The sequence below is a fragment of the Salvelinus namaycush genome, chromosome 3 (genome assembly GCF_016432855.1).
Source record: "Salvelinus namaycush isolate Seneca chromosome 3, SaNama_1.0, whole genome shotgun sequence".
Classification (NCBI taxonomy): Eukaryota; Metazoa; Chordata; class Actinopteri; order Salmoniformes; family Salmonidae; genus Salvelinus; species Salvelinus namaycush.
The window spans coordinates 72,322,388-72,347,089 of NC_052309.1; the positions used below are offsets into that span (position 1 = coordinate 72,322,388).

Consider the following 24,702-nt stretch of genomic DNA (forward strand, 5'->3'; position numbering starts at 1 on the left):
AATTAAAACATCAGGTACTGATTTAAAGGTCCGTAAGACAGAGCAGCTTAAATTCTACTTTGATATGAGAGTCATAAACAATCCCTATAAATGATTTAATTACAGGAGTTGCTGCTTGCTCCTAACAAACACAACTGTCTGAGCTTACGCACACAGTGACAGCCTTACTCATGCTGATGCTCATTCCCACAGTCCTCGCCCACACATAGACATTTATGATGTCTTTTCAAATCCAGCCTAATTGCCCTGCCATGAACCAAGAAGTAAATGTCAGTGAATAATTTATCAGGTCAAGCTGGTCACACACATACGGCGCGCACACATGGCGTGCACACACACACAAACACACACACACACACACAGGTCATAAGGCAATGATGTTTGGAACAGCCAGAACAGCATTTTAATCTGCAGCAGCATGGGTCTAATTACGACAGGCCTTTGGAGTGCTGTGTTACAGACAGACTCAAAACACCTGACAACTGGACTCAAAACAACAATAACTCAATCACTCAGTCTTGTCCAAACTATCCAATCCCAAAGGCTCTTTAGTCCAAATTCTTCAATCCCCTGGGCTCTCTTGTCTAGTCTAAACTATCCAATCCCAAAGGCTCTTTAGTTCAAATTCTTCAATCACATGGGCTCTCTTGTCCAAACTATCCAATCCTCAAGGCTCTCTTGTCCAAACTGAGCATGTCCATGTAAAAGGACCCATGAGCACCAACATGAAGTTCATAGGAGCATATCAAATTGGGTGTCAAATGAAAGCTAAGAGTCTATATTTTGGGGAAATTAAGGCATAGATACATTTTTCAATAATTTTCATCCTAAAAATTAGGCCTAAGTAAAGACTTTGATTTCTTGTCAAACAGATGGAAAATATGTATTCGGATAACATCTAGCAAAAAAAGTCTTAAAATGTATTAGAAATACATTAAAATGAAATAATGTTGACGTAAAGACCACTGCCAACTAATATGAATATTTTGTCTTGTAATTCCATTACCAAAAACCCACATATCTTTAAGATAGCACAGTACAGTACATTACAGTACAGTGAGTAGAGCACAGTAGAGTACTGTAAAGAAAAGTAGAGTTTAGTACAGTACAGTACAGTGTATTGTACCGTACTCTACTGTACTCTACTCTACTGCACTGTACTGTACTCTACTGTGCTCTGCTGCGCTGTGATGTCCAGGAGAATGTAAGGAGAATGACATTCCTATTCATAATTCTGCATTTCTGTGTAATATAGATCAGGGACCATGACGTCATTTCGTTACCGTAATTCCGTTACCGGGTTTTAATCCACTTCACTTACTGTAGTTCAATAATCAAAATAGATGTTTTTAAACTCAAGGTGCCATGTCATAGTTGACATCCCATTCTTTTTGCAAACATCTTTGAATCTTCATTTGGAGCAGATACTTTTGGAAAACGTGGTCGTATTAAAATAGATCTGTACAGTTCTTCCACTAAATGGGTCTTTTTCACTGGAAATTGTTACATGCAGTCCTTGTGCATAGAGTTGTTTGGCATAAAAATATTATGTAAAGTATAACTAATGTATAACTTAACACAGCATACATAACCAAACATAACATCCGCATGACTAATGTACAGACATCCTTCTATCTGACCTTTGACCTCAGACAGTAGTCCAAATGTGCAACGCCATGTGGGAAAACAATGAGAAGAGCAGGAGAAATTCCTCTTCTGAAAGACACAATCTTCACAATGACGTGCCAGACACACACACACACACACACACACACACACACACACACACACACACACACACACACACACACACACACACACACACACACACACACACACACACACACACACACACACACACACACACACACACAAAGATACTCCTCAGAACTTTGTTTCACAAAGAACAATACTATATTTTATTTAGTTATTTTTATTTAACCTTTATTTAACTAGGCAAGTCAGTTAAGATCAAATTCTTATTTACAATGACGGCCTACACCAGCCAAAGAAGACTCAGAAATATTCAAATTAATATAAAACATCCAACTATTTTGGACGGCAATCAATACAACTGCAAGAGATGGAATTCGATATCTGACAGAGATCAGATTATCTCTAGCATTCTGGGAACAAGAAGGACGGAATTCATCAATGAGGGGATAAAAGGGCTAAAACAGACAGGACCACAAACAGACAGAGGCTAATCAAACACAGCAGTGACACAGACGGACAGCTGAGTGCTAACCTCTCATCCCCCCTACCCTACCCCTTCCTGCCTCCTACCCTACTGTCCCAGAGCCCCCATTGTTCCCACAAGTAGAGCAGGAACAGTTGCTCCATGGGGGCATTTACACAGGCCTGGGGAATGTTCCTTCTCCTCCTCTCCTCTCCCCTGGCCTGGTGTCGTAAAGCATCCCTGGGCGAGCAGAGCAGTTGGCAGGAGGCCATGTGAGGTCTGGAGCCGCCCCAACATCAACAGTGACTGACTCCTCAGGACTGGCGCTGTCTGCCATCTACCTGTCTGTCCTGCAGCGATGCTTCCTCCGCCAGCATCACCTGTCTGAATCTCATTAGACCTCCTAATAATCCTTACCTCACGTTACCTGTTGGAGTCATTACGTGTATGTAGAGTGTGTTTGATCTCCCTAGCTTGGACTGAGTGATATATATAGCACATCTACCTACATTACACTGGAGTGATGTGAATTCTACTGTATGTGTGGTTGTGGCCATGCAGAAATACAGATAAAGGAGTGCTTTGTTAGAACAATATGTTTTCCAGTGCCACATAAGGTCAGAGTTCAGCCATACTGTACATATTTTCCACTCTCACCAAATTCCAGCACTCATCTAGCGAGCATGGCACTGAGTGTACAGCACACATCCCACGTGTGACATTTGGGTCTTCTTCTTCCCGTCTGTGTGTCTCCTCTTCTGGTCCTCCCTGCTGTTCCCCTCCTCTCAAAGACCATGAATCACTCAGACAGTGTGTGTCTGAGAACAACATGTCTCCCCTACGGCAGTTAGTACTGTCCTCTCTAGTCCTCCTCTCCTCGGCCTTGGCTGACAGACAGAACAGGCCTCAGTAGGCCCCACTTAACACAGCCTCGCTCACAGAACTCCCTCTGTCCACTGCTAATGTTACACAACAATAGTGTGATAGACCGAACACCCTTCATATATGTCCTGCAGGCAGGAAGATTGGCCACTATCTCCATATATCTATCACACATTGGCATCATTTGTTCTCTGTCCTCGACGGCTTTTCTGAGGACATTCCCAGCAGCTTTATAGTGTGCTGCTATAACTCCCTGTTTTTCGCTCTCTCTTTTTCTGCATACAACTGAGCACCACAACCTCTATCATGCATCATGCATGAACATACATGTAATCAGAGTGGTCTCTATTCGACCTCTTCTCTGAAGACATTCCTTTCCCACTGATATGAGTCACAGACCATTTCTACTCCTGAAAAAAAGGCAACAATTCTAACATTGTTCAAACCCAATCACGCCTCTGAACGGGGGATTTCTCCATCTGAGCATCAGGGCCATACTGTATAAAAGCCAATTTAACCAATTGTATTATCAGCGTTATTCTGTGAGTTGAGTGGACTTCAAAAGGTCAAGGATTTGAGCTAATGTGTTAAAGTTTGTTTACTCAACAAATTCTGCTCAAAGTGAGCTGAATTTAAACAAGCTTGTTGAGTAAAATGACTATTATTACTAACTATTATTACGTTGGTTGATTTTCAGAATTGTTTGTTTCAATACCTGTGTTTGCATGTACATTGATTTGTTGATTAATCTTATGCTACACAAACATAAATAACATACATTTTTCTAAACAAATCTAATCTGTTAGTAGTTGGACTTATTATACTGAGATAGACATCTGTTACAAAACACCTAGATGTGTATTGTAATGACATTCTGAGATTGTCATTAGGCCTAAACTTGTAGCCTGAATTGCTTCCACTGCTGTCTACGCCACCCATCTCCTCCACAACACAATTTGGAGCTTATACCACCGGGTTTCAAGTCAATTCTCTCATTTCTCATGTGGCTGACATGCGGTAATGTTAAATAATGGTGTAATGGTCTATATTGTCTTGGCATTTTGTGTTAATTATTGTTTAGGTTTACGTTGTACCGGTACGGCGTACCCCCAATATTTATGTATCTGGGACGCCGTACCAGACCTTACCAGCTTACTTTCACCCCTGGGTGTTTTTTTTCTTTTTCTATTGTGTTATTGACTGTACGTTTGTTTATTCCATGTGTAACTCTGTGCTGTTTGTGTCGCACTGCTTTGCTTTATCTTGGCCAGGTCGCAGTTGTAAATGAGAACTTGTTCTCAACTGGCCTACCTGGTTAAATAAAGGTGTTTTTTTTTTTTTTTTAAACTAGGCTCTCAAAGAAAGGCCTTATGATATACACTATATATGCAAAAGTATGTGGACACACCTTCAAATTAGTGATTCGGCTATTTCAGCCACACCCGTTGCTGACAAGTGTATAAAATCGAGCACACGGCCATGCAATCTCCATAGACATTGGCAGTAGAATGGCCTTACTAAAGAACTCAATGACTTTCAACATGGCACCATCATAGGATGCCACCTTTCCAACAAGTCAGTTCATAAAAGTTCTGCCCTGCTAAAGCTGCCCTGGTCAACTGTAAGTGCTGTTATTGTGAAGTGGAAACGTCTAGGAGCAACAACGGCTCAGCCACGAAGTGGTAGGCCACACAAGCTCACAGAACGGGACAGATGAGAGTTGAAGCGCGTAGCGTGTAAAAATCATCTGTCCTCCCTTGCAACACTCACTACCTCTGGAAGCAACATCAGCACAAAAACTGTTCATCGGGAGATTTATGAAATGTGTTTCCATGGCCGAGCAGCCGCACACAAGCCTAAGATCACCATGCACAATGCCAAGCGTCGGCTGGAGTAGTGTAAAGCTCGCCGCCATTGGACTCTGGAGCAGTGGAAAAGCATTCTCTTGAGTGATGATTCACGCTTCACCATCTGGCAGTCCGACGGACAAATCTGGGTTTGGCGGATGCCAGGAGAACGCTACCTGCCCCAATACATAATGCCAATTGATAAGTTTGGTGGAGAAGGATTTTAATTTTAATTTAAAAAAATAACGTATTAACTTAGACACTTGGTGAAGGCTACAGTACTGAAAGCTATTGAATACAACAACAATGTCTCGGTCGGGAACAAATACAGTCATTGGTGCTAATTACAATTCACTGAAAGGTAAGGCACACTGGAAAATGTGCAAATAAGGTAAAATAAATTCTCAAGTTGAGTTGTATGTTCACTTACAGTAACTTAAAATTTGAAGTTGTGTGAACCAACAATTCAACTTGAGAATGTATGTTGGTTCAGCTCATGTTGAGCAAACTTACAATCCTGTTGCAGCTGGTTGCCATACAATTTAGTGTTGAATCAACTTCAAATGCTATTGTGTTGAGCAAACTCAACATCTTTTTTTTACAGTGCAGAAACAAACTTGGCTGAGAATATTTCCCGGAGCATCACACCCTGCGCTGAGGAAACCGTTCCAGTTGCATTGGGTGTAATGTGGGATCGTTTGGGATATTCATTAGAGTTTGTTTATTTTCTTTCAACTACTTTGAGAGTTTGATTGTGCCTGCCTGGAGTGCCAGACGGACAGGCCAGGGTCTATCCAACTGATTCAATTGCACCAACAATTTGACAGAAAACAACATTTGAATCCAAATTTGATTTGGTGTTCTGTATGATGTTTTGAGATATGCAGATCGCTCTGCCTTTATCTGCATATTACGCAGTTGTTACCGGACGTACCGGACGGCAATATGAAAGTCAAGCCTTTGTATATGGACACAGACCTTCATAATCCTATATAATCCTTTGCTTCATCCTTTTAACATGTCATGTTGCATTAAAAGTCCTCAGTGATGTTCCTGCATAACAGTTGGTGATTGGTAATAAGTGAATACAGATTAATGGGCAGTGAAAGTGAAGAAACGAGGGTCAGGAGAAAGTGTCTAGAACAGCACAGACAGCATCGCTCAGAACCTCCAAGAGGGGATAGAATTAAATCAAATGACCCTAAGACTGACCTCTGACCCTCTATAGGTCATGGGTCACTGTGGTGTGGACAGCAGAGGTGCTCAGGCGAGGAGAAGCGAGGGGAGGGGGAACAAAAGAACAGAAACATGCTCCTACACCACCACACACACTCGAGTCCACATTCATCAACATTAAACCACATTCTAAATACAGTTTGAATGAGCACATAGGCCTACTCACACTCATAGGCCTACTCACACACATAGGCCTACTCACACACATAGGCCTACTCACACTCATAGGCCTACTCACACACATAGGTCTACTCACACACATAGGCCTACTCACACACATAGGCCTACTCACACACATAGGCCTACTCACACACATAGGCCTACTCACACTCATAGGCCTACTCACACACATAGGCCTACTCACACACATAGGTCTACTCACACACATAGGTCTACTCACACACATAGGCCTACACACACACATAGGCTTATAGCCGAACACACACACCCAGTCAAACGAATAAACAACCAAAGAGAGCACATACACACACAGTACACACAAAAACACACTTTGTAACAATACAAAAACATAATAGCACCCAACCCACGCTATAAAATCAGGTCAATAAACATTGTGGTTTGTTTTCCTGCCTCTCAGTCTGTGTCGACTACTCAATCTGCTGCTCCATCCTTGTCTGTCCGTTTGTCTGTCTATCATCGGCCTGTCTGTCCGTTTGTCTGTCTATCATTGGTCTGTCTGTCCGTTTGTCTGTCTATCATTGGCCTGTCTGTCTATCATCGGTCTGTCTGTCCGTTTGTCTGTCTATCATTGGCCTGTCTGTCCGTTTGTCTGTCTATCATTGGCCTGTCTGTGAAACCCACTCTTTACTCACTTTCAAACAGAGGAGGAGAGATAGGCTAGAGGAACGGAGAATCAGATATGTCCACTATCAAGCGGACGGAGCTTGTTAAAAGGTTTACATGGAGAGACAGAGGAATGTGTTGAGTTGGAAGAATTCTTCATGTTGATTGGGCTGTGGGACAGGCGCTAGCACTGGGTCTGCTTTGAGTTATCACTGGGGAGCTGGGGAGCCATTCAAACCGTTGGTTGTGTGGGAGACCGACGTGGAATCCTCCGCCTGCTGCTGCTATGCTGCTGAACCCTAGCTCTCCTCTCTCCTACATGCTCCAACACACACACACAATACACACACTCCTCCACGCTCCAACAGCTCAGGAACACGGACAGAACATGTGAGCCTGACGGATCTGAGCATGTGGGTTCTTTCACTGATATGCTACCAGTCCATACTGTTCTGTACAGTACAAGCTCACTCATAATAACAGTCTCATTCAGGTCAGTTTTGTCTCTACATTGCCACCTCTTCGCATATTTGTAACAGTGATTCCTCTGTGAGTAGTGAATGTGGATCAGTAGCTAATCTCAGTGGCACGGCTAATGGTCAGTATGTGTGTGGAGGAGTGTGTGAGTGGAGAGTGTGTGTTGTCTGGACAGATTGGAGTTTGGTTCCACATCTCCCTTCCTCGCACGTCACCCTGACATTCTTCTAGCGCCACAGTTTGTTCTGCTGATGTTTACTCACTGCATGAGATGAGGGCCAGACTGGCCTTCTGCTGCTGGCCCCATAGAGGAAACACCTGCTCCGGGGCTCGCACTCTCTCTCTCTGTCCACTATACACACACCACACACACACAGAGACACACACACATACACACCACACACACGCACGCACGCATGCACACACACACAGAGACACTTGCACGCACACACACACACACCACACACACACACAAAAACAACAAATTCCAGTCAATTCTTACAATCAATCACTCTCTCCAATATCTTAACATTGAGTTAACATGGTGTGCAATACCAGAGCTCTGGCAACCAAAACATGCCACTCCCTCCCTTCACAAACATACTACATGCATTGCACATGTGTACTTGTACAGCACAGGAGGTTGGTGGCAATTTAATTGGGGAGGATGGGCTCGTGGTAATGGCTGGAGGGGAGTAGGTGGAATAGTATGAAATACATCAAATGCATGGTTTCCATGGTTTCCATGTGTTTGATGCCATTCCTTTTACTCCATTCCAACCTTTATTATGAGCCGTTCTCCAATCAGCAGCCTCCTGTGTTGTACAGGCAGTTTCTCTTTGTTCACTCCACTCCGTTGTTGATGATAACTTGATGCATGTCTTGCTATTGTAAAGCTGATTTACTGTGGCTCACGTTGCAATATGCCCTGTTAAAGTTTACTACCTGGTGTCAGTGCTTACTGTAATGGACACTGACTGGACCGTATGAAGAGGACGTTGTATCCAAGTAAAAACAGCCAGGCCATCAGTATAATTTGACTTGTATATTGTTAAGATAAGACTGCAGATGGTTTTGGTCAGATAGCTAACTAACTGTCAAGATTACCTAGGAGGTTAACATATGATGTATGGCTCTGATAAGGCTTAACCTGGAATCAAGGCCTGTATAACAGGCTGGGGGACACCACAGAGAGAGAGGACTGTTTCATATCGGTCTCTTTGTGCAGAGAGGGCCTCAATCACCATTCTTCTAAGAGAGGCACGAGCCGTCTAAAGCTCTGAAACATAGAGACCCGTAGCTGGGCTGGGGGAAGAGTACCTCTTCTTGTTCTGTTTCTCATAGAGACCCGTAGCTGGGCTGGGGGAAGAGTACCTCTTCTTGTTCTGTTTCTCATAGAGACCCGTAGCTGGGCTGGGGGAAGAGTGCCTCTTCTTGTTCTGTTTCTCATAGAGACCCGTAGCTGGGCTGGGGAAGAGTGCCTCTTCTTGTTCTGTTTCTCATAGAGACCCGTAGCTGGGCTGGGGAAGAGTGCCTCTTCTTGTTCTGTTTCTCATAGAGACCCGTAGCTGGGCTGGGGGAAGAGTGTTACTTCTTGTTCTGTTTCTCATAGAGACCCGTAGCTGGGCTGGGGGAAGAGTGTTACTTCTTGTTCTGTTTCTCATAGAGACCCGTAGCTGGGCTGGGGAAGAGTGCCTCTTCTTGTTCTGTTTCTCATAGAGACCCGTAGCTGGGCTGGGGGAAGAGTGCCTCTTCTTGTTCTGTTTCTCATAGAGACCCGTAGCTGGGCTGGGGGAAGAGTGCTTCTTCTTGTTCTGTTTCTCATAGAGACCCGTAGCTGGGCTGGGGGAAGAGTGCCTCTTCTTGTTCTGTTTCTCATAGAGACCCATAGCTGGGCTGGGGGAAGAGTGTTACTTCTTGTTCTGTTTCTCATAGAGACCCGTAGCTGGGCTGGGGGAAGAGTGTTACTTCTTGTTCTGTTTCTCATAGAGACCCGTAGCTTGGCTGGGGGAAGAGTGCTTCTTCTTGTTCTGTTTCTCATAGGGACCCGTAGCTGGGCTGGGGGAAGAGTGCCTCTTCTTGTTCTGTTTCTCATAGAGACCCGTAGCTGGGCTGGGGGAAGAGTGCTTCTTCTTGTTCTGTTTCTCATAGAGACCCGTAGCTGGGCTGGGGGAAGAGTGCCTCTTCTTGTTCTGTTTCTCATAGAGACCCGTAGCTGGGCTGGGGGAAGAGTGTTACTTCTTGTTCTGTTTCTCATAGAGACCCGTAGCTGGGCTGGGGAAAAGTGTTACTTCTTGTTCTGTTTCTCATAGAGACCCATAGCTTGGCTGGGGGAAGAGTGCCTCTTCTTGTTCTGTTTCTCATAGAGACCCGTAGCTGGGCTGGGGGAATGGTGCTTCTTCTTGTTCTGTTTCTCATAGAGACTCGTAGCTGGGCTGGGGGAAGTGCTTCTTCTTGTTCTGTTTCTCATAGAGACCCGTAGCTGGGCTGGGGGAAGAGTGTTACTTCTTGTTCTGTTTCTCATAGGGACCCGTAGCTGGGCTGGGGGAAGAGTGCCTCTTCTTGTTCTGTTTCTCATAGAGACCCGTAGCTGGGCTGGGGGAAGAGTGCCTCTTCTTGTTCTGTTTCTCATAGAGACCCGTAGCTGGGCTGGGGGAATGGTGCTTCTTCTTGTTCTGTTTCTCATAGAGACCCGTAGCTGGGCTGGGGAATGGTGCTTCTTCTTGTTCTGTTTCTCATAGAGACCCGTAGCTGGGCTGGGGGAATGGTGCTTCTTCTTGTTCTGTTTCTCATAGGGACCCGTAGCTGGGCTGGGGAAGAGTGTTACTTCTTGTTCTGTTTCTCATAGGGACCCGTAGCTGGGCTGGGGAATGGTGCTTCTTCTTGTTCTGTTTCTCATAGAGACCCGTAGCTGGGCTGGGGGAATGGTGCTTCTTCTTGTTCTGTTTCTCATAGAGACCCGTAGCTTGGCTGGGGGAAGAGTGCTTCTTCTTGTTCTGTTTCTCATAGGGACCCGTAGCTGGGCTGGGGGAAGAGTGCCTCTTCTTGTTCTGTTTCTCATAGAGACCCGTAGCTGGGCTGGGGGAAGAGTGCTTCTTCTTGTTCTGTTTCTCATAGAGACCCGTAGCTGGGCTGGGGGAAGAGTGCCTCTTCTTGTTCTGTTTCTCATAGAGACCCGTAGCTGGGCTGGGGGAAGAGTGTTACTTCTTGTTCTGTTTCTCATAGAGACCCGTAGCTGGGCTGGGGGAAGAGTGTTACTTCTTGTTCTGTTTCTCATAGAGACCCGTAGCTGGGCTGGGGGAAGAGTGTTACTTCTTGTTCTGTTTCTCATAGAGACCCGTAGCTGGGCTGGGGGAATGGTGCTTCTTCTTGTTCTGTTTCTCATAGAGACCCGTAGCTGGGCTGGGGGAAGTGCTTCTTCTTGTTCTGTTTCTCATAGAGACCCGTAGCTGGGCTGGGGGAAGAGTGCCTCTTCTTGTTCTGTTTCTCATAGAGACCCGTAGCTGGGCTGGGGGAAGAGTGTTACTTCTTGTTCTGTTTCTCATAGGGACCCGTAGCTGGGCTGGGGGAAGAGTGCCTCTTCTTGTTCTGTTTCTCATAGAGACCCGTAGCTGGGCTGGGGGAAGAGTGCCTCTTCTTGTTCTGTTTCTCATAGAGACCCGTAGCTGGGCTGGGGGAATGGTGCTTCTTCTTGTTCTGTTTCTCATAGAGACCCGTAGCTGGGCTGGGGAATGGTGCTTCTTCTTGTTCTGTTTCTCATAGAGACCCGTAGCTGGGCTGGGGGAATGGTGCTTCTTCTTGTTCTGTTTCTCATAGAGACCCGTAGCTGGGCTGGGGAAGAGTGTTACTTCTTGTTCTGTTTCTCATAGGGACCCGTAGCTGGGCTGGGGAATGGTGCTTCTTCTTGTTCTGTTTCTCATAGAGACCCGTAGCTGGGCTGGGGGAAGAGTGCTTCTTCTTGTTCTGTTTCTCATAGGGACCCGTAGCTGGGCTGGGGGAAGAGTGCCTCTTCTTGTTCTGTTTCTCATAGAGACCCGTAGCTGGGCTGGGGGAAGAGTGCTTCTTCTTGTTCTGTTTCTCATAGAGACCCGTAGCTGGGCTGGGGGAAGAGTGCCTCTTCTTGTTCTGTTTCTCATAGAGACCCGTAGCTGGGCTGGGGGAAGAGTGTTACTTCTTGTTCTGTTTCTCATAGAGACCCGTAGCTGGGCTGGGGGAAGAGTGTTACTTCTTGTTCTGTTTCTCATAGAGACCCGTAGCTGGGCTGGGGGAAGAGTGTTACTTCTTGTTCTGTTTCTCATAGAGACCCGTAGCTGGGCTGGGGGAAGAGTGCTTCTTCTTGTTCTGTTTCTCATAGAGACCCGTAGCTGGGCTGGGGGAATGGTGCTTCTTCTTGTTCTGTTTCTCATAGAGACCCGTAGCTGGGCTGGGGGAATGGTGCTTCTTCTTGTTCTGTTTCTCATAGAGACCCGTAGCTGGGCTGGGGGAAGAGTGCCTCTTCTTGTTCTGTTTCTCATAGAGACCCGTAGCTGGGCTGGGGGAAGAGTGTTACTTCTTGTTCTGTTTCTCATAGGGACCCGTAGCTGGGCTGGGGGAAGAGTGCCTCTTCTTGTTCTGTTTCTCATAGAGACCCGTAGCTGGGCTGGGGGAAGAGTGCCTCTTCTTGTTCTGTTTCTCATAGAGACCCGTAGCTGGGCTGGGGGAATGGTGCTTCTTCTTGTTCTGTTTCTCATAGAGACCCGTAGCTGGGCTGGGGAATGGTGCTTCTTCTTGTTCTGTTTCTCATAGAGACCCGTAGCTGGGCTGGGGGAATGGTGCTTCTTCTTGTTCTGTTTCTCATAGGGACCCGTAGCTGGGCTGGGGAAGAGTGTTACTTCTTGTTCTGTTTCTCATAGAGACCCGTAGCTGGGCTGGGGAATGGTGCTTCTTCTTGTTCTGTTTCTCATAGAGACCCGTAGCTGGGCTGGGGAATGGTGCTTCTTCTTGTTCTGTTTCTCATAGGGACCCGTAGCTGGGCTGGGGAAGAGTGTTACTTCTTGTTCTGTTTCTCATAGAGACCCGTAGCTGGGCTGGGGGAAGAGTGCCTCTTCTTGTTCTGTTTCTCATAGAGACCCGTAGCTGGGCTGGGGAATGGTGCTTCTTCTTGTTCTGTTTCTCATAGAGACCCGTAGCTGGGCTGGGGGAAGAGTGCCTCTTCTTGTTCTGTTTCTCATAGAGACCCGTAGCTGGGCTGGGGGAAGAGTGCCTCTTCTTGTTCTGTTTCTCATAGAGACCCGTAGCTGGGCTGGGGAATGGTGCTTCTTCTTGTTCTGTTTCTCATAGAGACCCGTAGCTGGGCTGGGGAATGGTGCTTCTTCTTGTTCTGTTTCTCATAGAGACCCGTAGCTGGGCTGGGGGAATGGTGCTTCTTCTTGTTCTGTTTCTCATAGAGACCCGTAGCTGGGCTGGGGAATGGTGCTTCTTCTTGTTCTGTTTCTTATAGAGACCCGTAGCTGGGCTGGGGGAATGGTGCTTCTTCTTGTTCTGTTTCTCATAGAGACCCGTAGCTGGGCTGGGGGAATGGTGCTTCTTCTTGTTCTGTTTCTCATAGGGACCCGTAGCTGGGCTGGGGGAAGAGTGCTTCTTCTTGTTCTGTTTCTCATAGAGACCCGTAGCTGGGCTGGGGGAATGGTGCTTCTTCTTGTTCTGTTTCTCATAGGGACCCGTAGCTGGGCTGGGGGAAGAGTGCTTCTTCTTGTTCTGTTTCTCATAGGGACCCGTAGCTGGGCTGGGGGAATGGTGCTTCTTCTTGTTCTGTTTCTCATAGAGACCCGTAGCTGGGCTGGGGGAAGAGTGCTTCTTCTTGTTCTGTTTCTCATAGAGACCCGTAGCTGGGCTGGGGAATGGTGCTTCTTCTTGTTCTGTTTCTCATAGAGACCCGTAGCTGGGCTGGGGAATGGTGCTTCTTCTTGTTCTGTTTCTCATAGAGACCCGTAGCTGGGCTGGGGGAATGGTGCTTCTTCTTGTTCTGTTTCTCATAGAGACCCGTAGCTGGGCTGGGGAATGGTGCTTCTTCTTGTTCTGTTTCTCATAGAGACCCGTAGCTGGGCTGGGGAATGGTGCTTCTTCTTGTTCTGTTTCTCATAGAGACCCGTAGCTGGGCTGGGGGAATGGTGCTTCTTCTTGTTCTGTTTCTCATAGAGACCCGTAGCTGGGCTGGGGGAATGGTGCTTCTTCTTGTTCTGTTTCTCATAGAGACCCGTAGCTGGGCTGGGGAATGGTGCTTCTTCTTGTTCTGTTTCTCATAGAGACCCGTAGCTGGGCTGGGGAATGGTGCTTCTTCTTGTTCTGTTTCTCATAGGGACCCGTAGCTGGGCTGGGGGAATGGTGCTTCTTCTTGTTCTGTTTCTCATAGGGACCCGTAGCTGGGCTGGGGGAAGAGTCCTTCTTCTTGTTCTGTTTCTGGAAGCCAGATGTTTATTGCTTAGTATAGATTTGTGACAGAGATGTTTGATATTATTTACACATATTGGATGTCAGGGGATTCCTATTCCTAACAGTTTTGCAGAAAAAGGCAAAATGGCAGCCAAGATCCACACCAACAGACCAGGGGACACATGTCTTTGTTTCAGGTGGAGATAATAACAAGCACGTCAGCATCTTTTCATGTTTCAATTCTTTCCATTAGGAACATGATTCCTGTGACAGCGGATGCTGAAAGCACTAACAGGCATCAAACTTTCCTCTCCTCTTTTTAGTTTCTTTCTAAAATGGTCCTCTTTTTTCATTGGTTTCTATTTTCCCAGGCTCATTTGTAACGTGATCAAAGAGGAACATGACTTGTCCTCTCCTCTGGGAGTCTGGTGCAGGATCAGCAAGGCGGCAGGATCAAATGGGATTCAGAGAGGGGACTGCACGCGTGAATTCCCCTCGGTCATACTGCCAGGGCGGGGAAGGTGGGGGGAGGCGGGGGGGACACAGAGAGGGGACACAGGAAGGGAGGAGAATGTAGATGAGGAGGAGATGCAGCATATGAAATTGAAACAAACCCCCTCTTTCCTGTGTCTTTTAACAGCAAAAGAAAAAGAAGAGAAAAGAAAGGAGAGATTGAAAAAACGTGAAGGGGCCGAGGAACAGAGGAGGGGCCGAGGAACAGAGGAGGGGCCAAGGAACAGAGGAGGGGCCGAGGAACAGAGGAGGGGCCGAGGAACAGAGGAGGGGCCAAGGAACAGAGGAGTCACCAACTGTGGACGTGTGGAAGAATGTCTCTCTTCCTGTCGTCAAACATGACTACAAAGCACAGTCTTGATGCTCTCCCAGGCACATGTGAAAACATTCTCCCACTCATACGGGCCCAGTCCACACATTATCAAACACCATCACTTATCCTGTACTGTCATATCAGCACAGCAGAGCAACACCGTACAATTCCCCACAGCTCCAACACGTTCAAGCCATCATATTATTCTCTGACTCACAATATCACCCCTCATTACAGACAACACAAACACAGCAACACGAACAACAGGGTCTCAAATAAGTAAGCATTTGGCGGTAAAGTCTAGCCTCTATAATGGAGCACCTGCAAGGAAACAGTCAAATGCTGCGGGTCTAAGACACACACAAAAAAACACTACCAGAGGGCATAGCTTTATTGCTGCTCATAGCAGGCCTAATAGCCCAAGTGTGGCAGACGTCTAGTTGAGTTCAGACTCAGTTCAAACTGTCATCTGAAGTTTTTATTGGTAGTATTATACAGTGCATTCGGAAAGTATTCAGACCCCTTGACTTTTTCCACATTTTGTTACGTTACAGCCTTATTCTAAAATGGATTAAATTGTTTTTTCCCTCATCAATCTACACACAATACCTCATAATGACAAAGCAAAAACAGGTTTTTAGAAATGTTGGCAAATTTGTTAAAAATAAAAAACTGAAATATTAAATTTACATAAGTTTTCAGACCCTTTACTCAGTACTTTGTTGAAGCACCTTTTGCAGCGATTACAGCCTCAAGTCTTCTTGGGTATGACACTACAAGCTTGTCACACCTGTATTTGGGAAGTTTCTCCCATTCTTCTCTGCAGATCATATCAAGCTCTGTAAGGTTGGACGGGGAGAGTTGCTGCACAGCTATTTTCAGGTCTCTCCAGAGATGTTCGATCAGGTTTAAATCTGGGCTCTGGCTGGGTCACTCAAGGACATTCAGAGACTTGTCCCGAAGCCACTCCTGTGTTGTCTTGGCTGTGTGCTTAGGGTTGTTGTCCTGTTGGAAGCTGAACCTTATCCCCATTCTGAGGTCCTGAGCGCTCTGGAGCAGGTTTTCATCAAGGATCTCTCTGTACTTTGCTCCGTTCATCTTTGACTCGATCCTGACTAGTCTCCCAGTCCCGGCTGCTGAAAAACATCCCCACAGCATGATTCTGCCACCACCATATTTCCTCCAGATGTAATGCTTGGCATTCAGGCCAAAGATTTCAATCTTGGTTTCATCAGACCAGAGAATCTTGTTTCTCATGGTCTGAGAGTCTTTCGGTAACTTTTGGCAAATGTGCCTTTTACTGAGGAGTGGCTTCCGTCTGGCCACTCTACCATAAAGCCCTGATTGGTGGAGTGCTGCAGAGATGGTTGTCCTTCTGGAAGGTTCTCCCATCTCCACAGAGGAACTCTAGAGCTCTGTCAAAGTGACCATCGGGTTCTTGGTTACCTCTCTGACCAAGGCCCTTTTCCCCCGATTGCTCAGTTTGGCTGGGCGGCCAGCTCTAGGAAGAGTCTTGGTGGTTCCAAACTTCTTCCATTTAAGAATGATGGAGGCCACTGTGTTCTTGGGGACCTTCAATGCTGCAGAAATGTTTTGGTACCCTTCCCCAGATCTGTGCCTTGACACAATCCTGTCTCTGAGCTCTACAGACAATTCCTTCAACCTCATGGCTTGGTTTTTACTCTGACATGCACTGTCAACTGTGGGACCTTGTATACACAGGTGTGTGCCTTTTCAAATCATGTCCAATCAATTGAATTTACCACAGGTGGACTCCAATCAAGTTGTAGAAACATCTCAAGGATGATCAATGGAAACAGGATGCACCTGAGCTCAATTTCGAGTCTCATAGCAAAGGGTCTGAAAACTTATTTAAATAAGATATTTCTGTTTTTTATTTTTAATAAATTAGCAAACATTTCTAAAAACCTGTTTTCGGGTTTGTCATTATGGGGTATTGTGTGTAGATTGTTGTGGATTTTTTAATATTTTTTATCCAATTTAGAATGAGGCTGTAATTTAACAAAATGTGGAAAAAGTCTAGGGGTCTGAATACTTCCTGAAGGAACTGTATAATGGCTTCATACCTGCAGTGGCAGCTGAGCATGCCCATAAGCCTGTGATCAGGCCACAGACATAGACAGGCCTCACCATATCTTTGTTATGTAGGTAGAACATGGAGGCATGTTGCCATGGCTCCAGAACTAAAAGCAACAGAAATCAGCTCCTTCCAATCAGGGTGTGCATACACTAATTTTGCAGCTGGTCAAAACACAAAACACAAATTCTCAATAATACCTTATTTCCTCCATAGTATCTAATCCTATTAAAATCTGTTATATTAATGAGCTGGATCGAGAATATCAAAGGAATAAAGTTAGACATAAAGGTTAATAGGGAAACTGAAATTCTCCTTCTCCATCTTACCATACCAATTACACAAGAACAACACTGTGACAAACAACAAAATGTGTTATGAATTAATACATGTTTAGCAAATGGCTCTTAGACAGTTTTTTATGATGAATAGTCATACTAAACTCCTTTTCGTGAAGCCTATGTGAGCACTTTTTAAACAGCTCCATGACAAGAATTTTAATCTACTCAGGTCGGTCAGTGTTCTGCCATTCACCTCCTTCTAAAACCAACATTAAACCGTTTCACAGTAAACCGACACCGGTCACAAGCAAACACAAACATGACATCAGAGTGTTCCAGGGGTAATCGCTTCCCCCCTCACTCACAGAGAAAACTGAGCCCAACATCCAAATGGATGAAGCATACAAGAATGGACATGGGTTAGAGGACACATTAATATGCAAAAACAAAACGATGCTAAATTATTATGATTAACTTGCAATGAGAGAAATTTGACAAACTGAGGTAACCATCCATCACACACACCGCCAATGCGCAGTGACGCACAGAATAGGCTATACATTATGAATAATGCTTGATTTATAAAACTTAGACTTCTTGATTTATAATTTTTTTGCTTTACATAAAAAAAATACTTTAAAATGCCAAAATACAGCGAGGGGAAGAGTTACAACTTGTATTATTTTAAGGGGTTTAACAAAGCATTAAATACTGCTTTCGAAATTAATCCCGAGCCGGAGCAACCCAGTGGACAAATTCAATCCAGCATCGCCAAATATCCAATGAGATCAGACGGAACCTTTTATAATTACATTATGCGGCTAACAAAATATTAACGAGTGCGAAGTTGCGACCAAATTCACACCTTATATACTTTTGTTTGGTTTCTGTTGAAGTGTCCAGAACTTTCTATAAAGAAATGGGGTAGCAAGATAACCGAACATGAACTTTTGTAGCCTATTATCAACAAAGAAAATGAATAAAAGGGTCCACTATCCTTGTCAATCCATACAATGAAACGATCACTTTGTCTATTAGCAGGTGCATTCCAACATATACTTTACCAGCTTGTGCCGTAGTTGCGTGGAACATTATTATAAGAAATAGCGGTAGTCTCCTGCACGCCGCCGTCCTCTTTAAATGGTCCATCTTTCAGAGCAGAGACCCCCTTGCCTCCGCCACAGAACTGTATGATACAAAACTAGATGAGAAAGGAGCTCGGGGAGGGAAAGAAACCAGTGCGGCGCTCGAACAGTGCACATTCGCTCTGCAGTTTCGCTTGCTTAGTTTTTTTGGAGGATCCTCTCCTCTCTTCACTCTCTGTCCCTCATTCAATTTCTCCCTCTCATCCTCCCTCTTTCTCGCTCCCCTCCCTCGTCCTCCTTTCCCCCCCTCCCTTCTCCTCCTTTCCCCCACATAGGACGGTGTCTCGCGACTCGGACGGGAAATTATGAAAAATGAGGCTTTCAAAGGTCTGGTGGACGCACGTTTATGAGGCTACTGCTGGTAATTTGGTATGTTGCTCGTGTATTACTGATGATCAGTGATCCAGTCAGACTCAGCACTTCCTTTCACCACTGCTGCTCTGTGTTACTTGTCATGCTGCAAGATATTACAAACTTTCTGTCTGTTACTGCAGGGTATTCAACGGGTCCGCAGAGTTACTGCAGGGTGTCCGCTGTAATATACAGTAGATATATTTTCTAAAAGTGGTCAAATAAACATTTATTTTATTTTTAAAAATCACCCGCAAGTACCAGTTGCGGCAAGTACCACTGGCTGCTGATAAACTTTCTTGACTTGGTCATTCATTTTGCCAACAAATAGCTAACCTTTGTTTAACCAGCTAAACAGCTGCTATCTACAGTTGAAGTCGGAAGTTTACATACACCTTAGCCAAATACATTTAAACTCAGTTTTTCACAATTCCTGACATTTAATCAAAGTAAAAATTCCCTGTTATAGGTCAGTTAGAATCACCACTTTATTTTAAGAATGTGAAATGTCAGAATAATAGTAGAGAGAATGATTTATTTCATCTTTTATTTCTTTCATCACATTCCCAGTGGGTCAGAAGTTTACATACAGTCAATTACTATTTGGTAGCATTGCCCTTAAATTGTTTAACTTGCGTCAAACGTGTCGGGTAGCCTTCCACAAGCTTCCCACAATAAGTTGGGTCAATTTTGGGCCATTTCTCCTGACAGAGCTGGTGTCACTGAGTCAGGTTTGTATGCCTCCTTGCTCGCACATGCTTTTTCAGTTCTGCCCACAAATTTTCTATAGGATTGTGGTCAGGGCTTTGGGATGGCCACTCCAATACCTTGACTTTGTTGTCCTTAAGCCATTTTGCCACAACTTTGGAAGTATGCTTGGGGTCATTGTCCATTTGGAAGACCCATTTGCAACCAAGCTTTAACTTCCTGACTGATGTCTTGAGATGTTGCTTCAATATATCCACATAGTTTTCCTACCTCATGATGCCATCTATTTTGTGAAGTGCACCAGTCCCTCCTGTAGCAAAGCACCCCCACAACATGATGCTGCCACCCCCGTGCTTCACGGTTTGGATGGTGTTCTTCGGCTTGCAAGCCTCCCCCTTTTTCCTCCAAACATTATGGCCAAACAGTTCTATTTTTTATTTTCGTCAGACCAGAGGACATTTCTCCAAAAAGTACGATCTTTGTTCCCATGTGCAGTTGCAAACCGTAGTCTGGCTTTTTTACATTTACATTACATTTATATGGCAGTTTTGGAGCAGTGGCTTATTCCTTGCTGAGCAGCCTTCCAGGTTATGTCGATATAGGACTTGTTTTACTGTGGATATAGATACTTTTGTACCTGTTTCCTCCAGCATCTTCACAAGGTCCTTTGCTGCTGTTCTGGGATTGATTTGCACTTTTCGCACCAAAGTACATTCATCCCTAGGAGACAGAACGCATCTCCTTCCTGAGCGGTATGACGGCTGCGTGGTCCCATGGTGTTTATACTTGCGTACGATTGTTTGTACAGATGAACGTGGTACCTTCAGGCGTTTGGAAATTGCTCCCAAGGATGAACCAGACTTGTGTAGGTCTACAATTTTCTTCTGAGGTCTTGGCTGATTTCTTTTGATTTTCCCATGATGTCTAGCAAAGAGGCACTGAGTTTGAAGGTAGGCCTTGAAATACATTCACAGGTACACCTTCAATTTACTTAAATGATGTCAATTAGCCTATCAGAAGCTTCTAAACCCATGGCATAATTTTCGGGAATTTTCCAAGCTGTCCAAAGGCACAGTCAACTTAGTGTATGTAAACTTCTGACCCACTGGAATTGCGATACAGTGAATTATAAGTTAAATAATCTGTCTGTAAATAATTGTTGGAAAAATTACTTGTGTCATGCACAAAGTAGATGTCCTAACCAACTTGCCAAAACTATAGTTTGCTAACAAGAAATTTGTTGAGTGGTAGAAAAACGAGTTTTAATGACCCCAACCTAAGTGTATGTAAACTTGCGACTTCAGCTGTACCTATTCATTTTAAATGTAGATTTATCCTTGGCATTATCATTCACCTGATGATAAGACATGATTATTATTATTTTTTCATGATAGGGGTCCCTGGGTCGCCGGTTTGCCTGGGCGGCAGTTCCTGGGCAAGAAAAGTTTGAAGACCCCTGTGTTACTGGGTATCGATTTGCTCAATTGTCAAACCTGCGGATCTTTGAGCAGGCTGAAGCCAGGTTTTAGTGTAGGCCTATAACAAAGCTGTTGTAATTTGATGATGATTGTGATTCATTTTGATGTTCGTCAGAAAAAGAGAAATCCACTTTGATTCCTAAATGTGTACGATCGTACACCCTACACAATGTACAGCGCATTCGGAAAGTATTCAGACTCCTTGACTTTTTCCACATTTTGTTAAGTCACAGTGTAACGTCCTGACCAGAGTTCATATGTGTTTTGCTTGTTTAGTGTTGGTCAGGACGTGAGCTGGGTGGGAATTCTATGTTGTGTGTCTAGTTTGTCTGTTTCTATGTTGGGTTAAATGTGTTGCCTGATATGGTTCTCAATTAGAGGCAGGTGTTTGACGTTTCCTCTGATTGAGAACCATATTAAGGTAGGCTGTTCTCACTGTTTGTTTGTGGGTGATTGTTCCTGTGTCAGTGTTGGTGCTACACGGGACTGTGACGGTTAGTGTGTTTTGTCAGTTTGTATAGTGTTTTGTTTTGTTTGATTAAATTCATTATGTCTAATTACCACGCTGCACATTGGTCCTCTGATCCTTCTCGCCTCTCCTCGTCTGAGGAGGAGGACGACGTAGACTGCCGTTACAGAATCACCCACCAAACAAGGATCAAGCAGCGTGGCAACGGGCAGCAGCGACAGCAGCAGCGGTACCAGGAGGAATGGTCATGGGAGCAAATATTGAACGGAGAAGGACCCTGGGCTAAGGTTGGAGAGAATCGCCGCTCTCGGGAGGAGATGGAGGCAGCGAAAGCCCAGGATCGGTGGTATGAGGAGGCAGCACGGAAGCGTGGCTGGAAGCCCGTGAAGAAACCCCAAAAATTTCTTGGGGGGGGGAGGCTAAAGGGTAGTGTGGCGAGGGCAGGTAGGAAACCTGCGCCCACTTCCCATGCTTACCGTGGAGAGCGGGAGTACGGGCAGACACCGTGTTATGCGGAAGAGCGCACGGTGTCTCCTGTACGGGTGCATAGCCCGGGGCGGGTTATTCCACCTCCCCGCACTGGGCGGGCTAGAGTGAGCATTGAGCCAAGTGCCATGAAGCCGGCTCTACATATCTGGCCTCCAGTACGTCTCCTCGGGCCGGTGTACATGGCACCAGCCTTACGCATGGTGTCCCCGGTTCGCCAACACAGCCCAGTGCGGGTTATTCCACCTCCCCGCACTGGACGGGCTACGGGGAGCATGCAACCAGGTAAGGTTGGGCAGGCTCAGTGCTCAAGGGAGCCAGTACGCCTGCACGGTCCGGTATATCCGGCGCTACCTTCCCGCTCCAGCCCAGTACCTCCAGTTCCGGCACCACGCACCAAGCCTCCTGTGCGTCTCCAGAGCCCTGTACGCACTGTTCCTTCTCCCCGCACTCGCCCTGAGGTGCGTGCCCTCAGCCCGGTACCACCAGTGCCGGTACCACGCACCAGGCCTATAGTGCGCATCGAGAGTCCAGTGTGCCCTGTTCCTGCTCCCCGCACTAGCCTTGAGGTGCGTGTCTCCAGTCCGGTACCACCAGTTCCGGCACCACGCACCAGGCCTACTGTGCGCCTCAGCAGGTCAGTGTCGGCCGTCTGCCCAACGCCGCCTGCACTGCTCGTCTGTCCAGCGCCGTCTGAGCTGCCTGCCTGCCCAGCGCCGTCTGAACTGCCTGCACTGCTCGTCTGCCCAACGCCGCCTGCACTGCTCGTCTGTCCAGCGCCGTCTGAGCTGCCTGCCTGCCCAGCGCCATCTGAGCCATCCGTCTGCCACGAGCCTTCAGAGCCGCCCGTCTGTCCCGAGCCATTAGAGCCGTCCGCCTGTCAGGAGCCGCTAGAGCCGTCCGTCAGTCAGGAGCCGCCAGAGCCGCCAGCCAGTCAGGAGCTGCCAGAGCCGCCAGCCAGTCAGGAGCTGCCAGAGCCGCCAGCCAGTCAGGAGCTGCCAGAGCCGCCAGTCAGTCAGGAGCTGCCAGAGCCGCCCTCCAGTCATGAGCTGCCCTCCAGTCATGAGCTGCCCTCCAGTCATGAGCTGCCCTCCAGTCATGAGCTGCCTTCCAGTCATGAGCTGCCCTCCAGTCATGAGCTGCCCTCCAGTCATGAGCTGCCCTCCAGTCATGAGCTGCCCTCCAGTCATGAGCTGCCCTACAGTCATGAGCTGCCCTCCAGTCATGAGCTGCCCTCCAGTCATGAGCTGCCCTCCAGTCATGAGCTGCCCTACAGTCATGAGCTGCCCTACAGTCATGAGCTGCCACTCAGTCCGGAGCTGCCATTCAGTCCGGAGCTGCCATTCGTCCTGAGTTGCCCCTCTGTCCTGAGCTACCTCTCTGTCCTGAGCTACCTCTCTGTCCTGAGCTACCTCTCTGTCCTGAGCTACCTCTCTGTCCTGAGCTACCTCCTAAATCATGTGGGGGCCTTGGGGAGGATTCTTAGGCCAAGGTTGTGGGCGAGGGTCGCCACTCAAAGGACGCTAAGGAGGGGGACAAAGACAGTGGTGGAGTGGTGTCCTCGTCCACCGCCGGAGCCGCCACCGCGGACAGATGCCCACCCAGACCCTCCCCTTGAGTTTTAGGGGTGTGTTCGGAGTCCGCACCTCAGGGGGGGGGGGGTACTGTAACGTCCTGACCAGAGTTCGTATGTGTTTTGCTTGTTTAGTGTTGGTCAGGACGTGAGCTGGGTGGGAATTCTATGTTGTGTGTCTAGTTTGTCTGTTTCTATGTTGGGTTAAATGTGTTGCCTGATATGGTTCTCAATTAGAGGCAGGTGTTTGACGTTTCCTCTGATTGAGAACCATATTAAGGTAGGCTGTTCTCACTGTTTGTTTGTGGGTGATTGTTCCTGTGTCAGTGTTGGTGCTACACGGGACTGTGACGGTTAGTGTGTTTTGTCAGTTTGTATAGTGTTTTGTTTTGTTTGATTAAATTCATTATGTCTAATTACCACGCTGCACATTGGTCCTCTGATCCTTCTCGCCTCTCCTCGTCTGAGGAGGAGGACCACGTAGACTGCCGTTACACACAGCCATATTCTAAAATTGATTGAATTGTTTTTTTCCTCATCAATCTACACACAATACCCCAAATGTTAGCAAATGTATAAAAAATAAAAAACATCAGAAATATCACATTTACATAAGTATTCCGACCCTTTACTTAGTACTTTGTTGAAGCACCTTTGGCAGCGATTACAGCCTTGAGTCGTCTTGGGTTTGATGCTGCAAGCTTGGCTCACCTGTATTTGGGGACTTTCTCCCATTCTTCTCTGCAGATCCACTCAAGCTCTGTCAAGTTGGATGGGGAGCGTCGCTGAACAGCTATTTTTAGATCTCTTCAGAGATGTTCAATCAGATTCAAGTCTGGGCTCTGGCTGGGCCACTCAAGTACATTCAGAGACTTGTCCCGAAGCCACTCTTGTGTTGTCCTGGCTGTGTGCTTAGGGTCGTTATCCTATTGGAAGGTTCTCCCATCTCCACAGAGGAACTCTAGAGCTCTGTCAGAGTGACCATAGGGTTATTGGTGACTTCCCTGACCAAGGCCCTTCTCCACCGATTGCTCAGTTTGGCTGGGCGGCCAGCTCTAGGAAGAGTGTTGGTGGTTCCAAACTTCTTCCATTTAAGAATGATGGAGGCCACTTTGTTCTTGGGGACCTTCAATGCTGCAGAAATGTTTTGATACTCTTCCCCAGATCTGTGCCTCGATACAATCCTGTCTCGGAGCTCTACAATTCCTTCGACCTCATGGCTTGGTTTTTGCTCTGTCAACTGTGGGACCTTATATAAACAGGTGTGTGCCTTTCCCAATCATGTCCAATCAATTGAATTTACCACAGGTGAACTCCAATCAAGTTGTAGAAACATCTCAAGGATGCTTCATGGAAACAGGATGCACCTGAGCTCAATTTCGAGTCTCATAGCAAAGGGTCTCAATACCTATGTAAATAAAGTATTTCTGTTTTTTATTTTTAACACATTT

At 46.3% G+C, this 24,702-nt stretch overlaps 1 protein-coding gene across 1 annotated transcript in view; it reads right to left on the reverse strand.

Annotated features, from left to right (window-relative positions):
- LOC120044019 (collagen alpha-1(XI) chain-like) overlaps positions 1-16,769 on the reverse strand; it is an 81,799-nt gene extending 65,030 nt beyond the window's left edge. The window contains exons 1-3 of the mRNA XM_038988614.1: positions 16,750-16,769; positions 10,253-10,449; positions 8,720-8,917 (exon numbers count right to left, since the gene is read on the reverse strand). Of these exons, the coding sequence (XP_038844542.1) occupies positions 8,720-8,917; positions 10,253-10,449; positions 16,750-16,769 (415 nt within the window). The remainder of the gene's footprint in view (positions 1-8,719; positions 8,918-10,252; positions 10,450-16,749) is intronic.
- Positions 16,770-24,702: the final 7,933 nt, after the last annotated feature.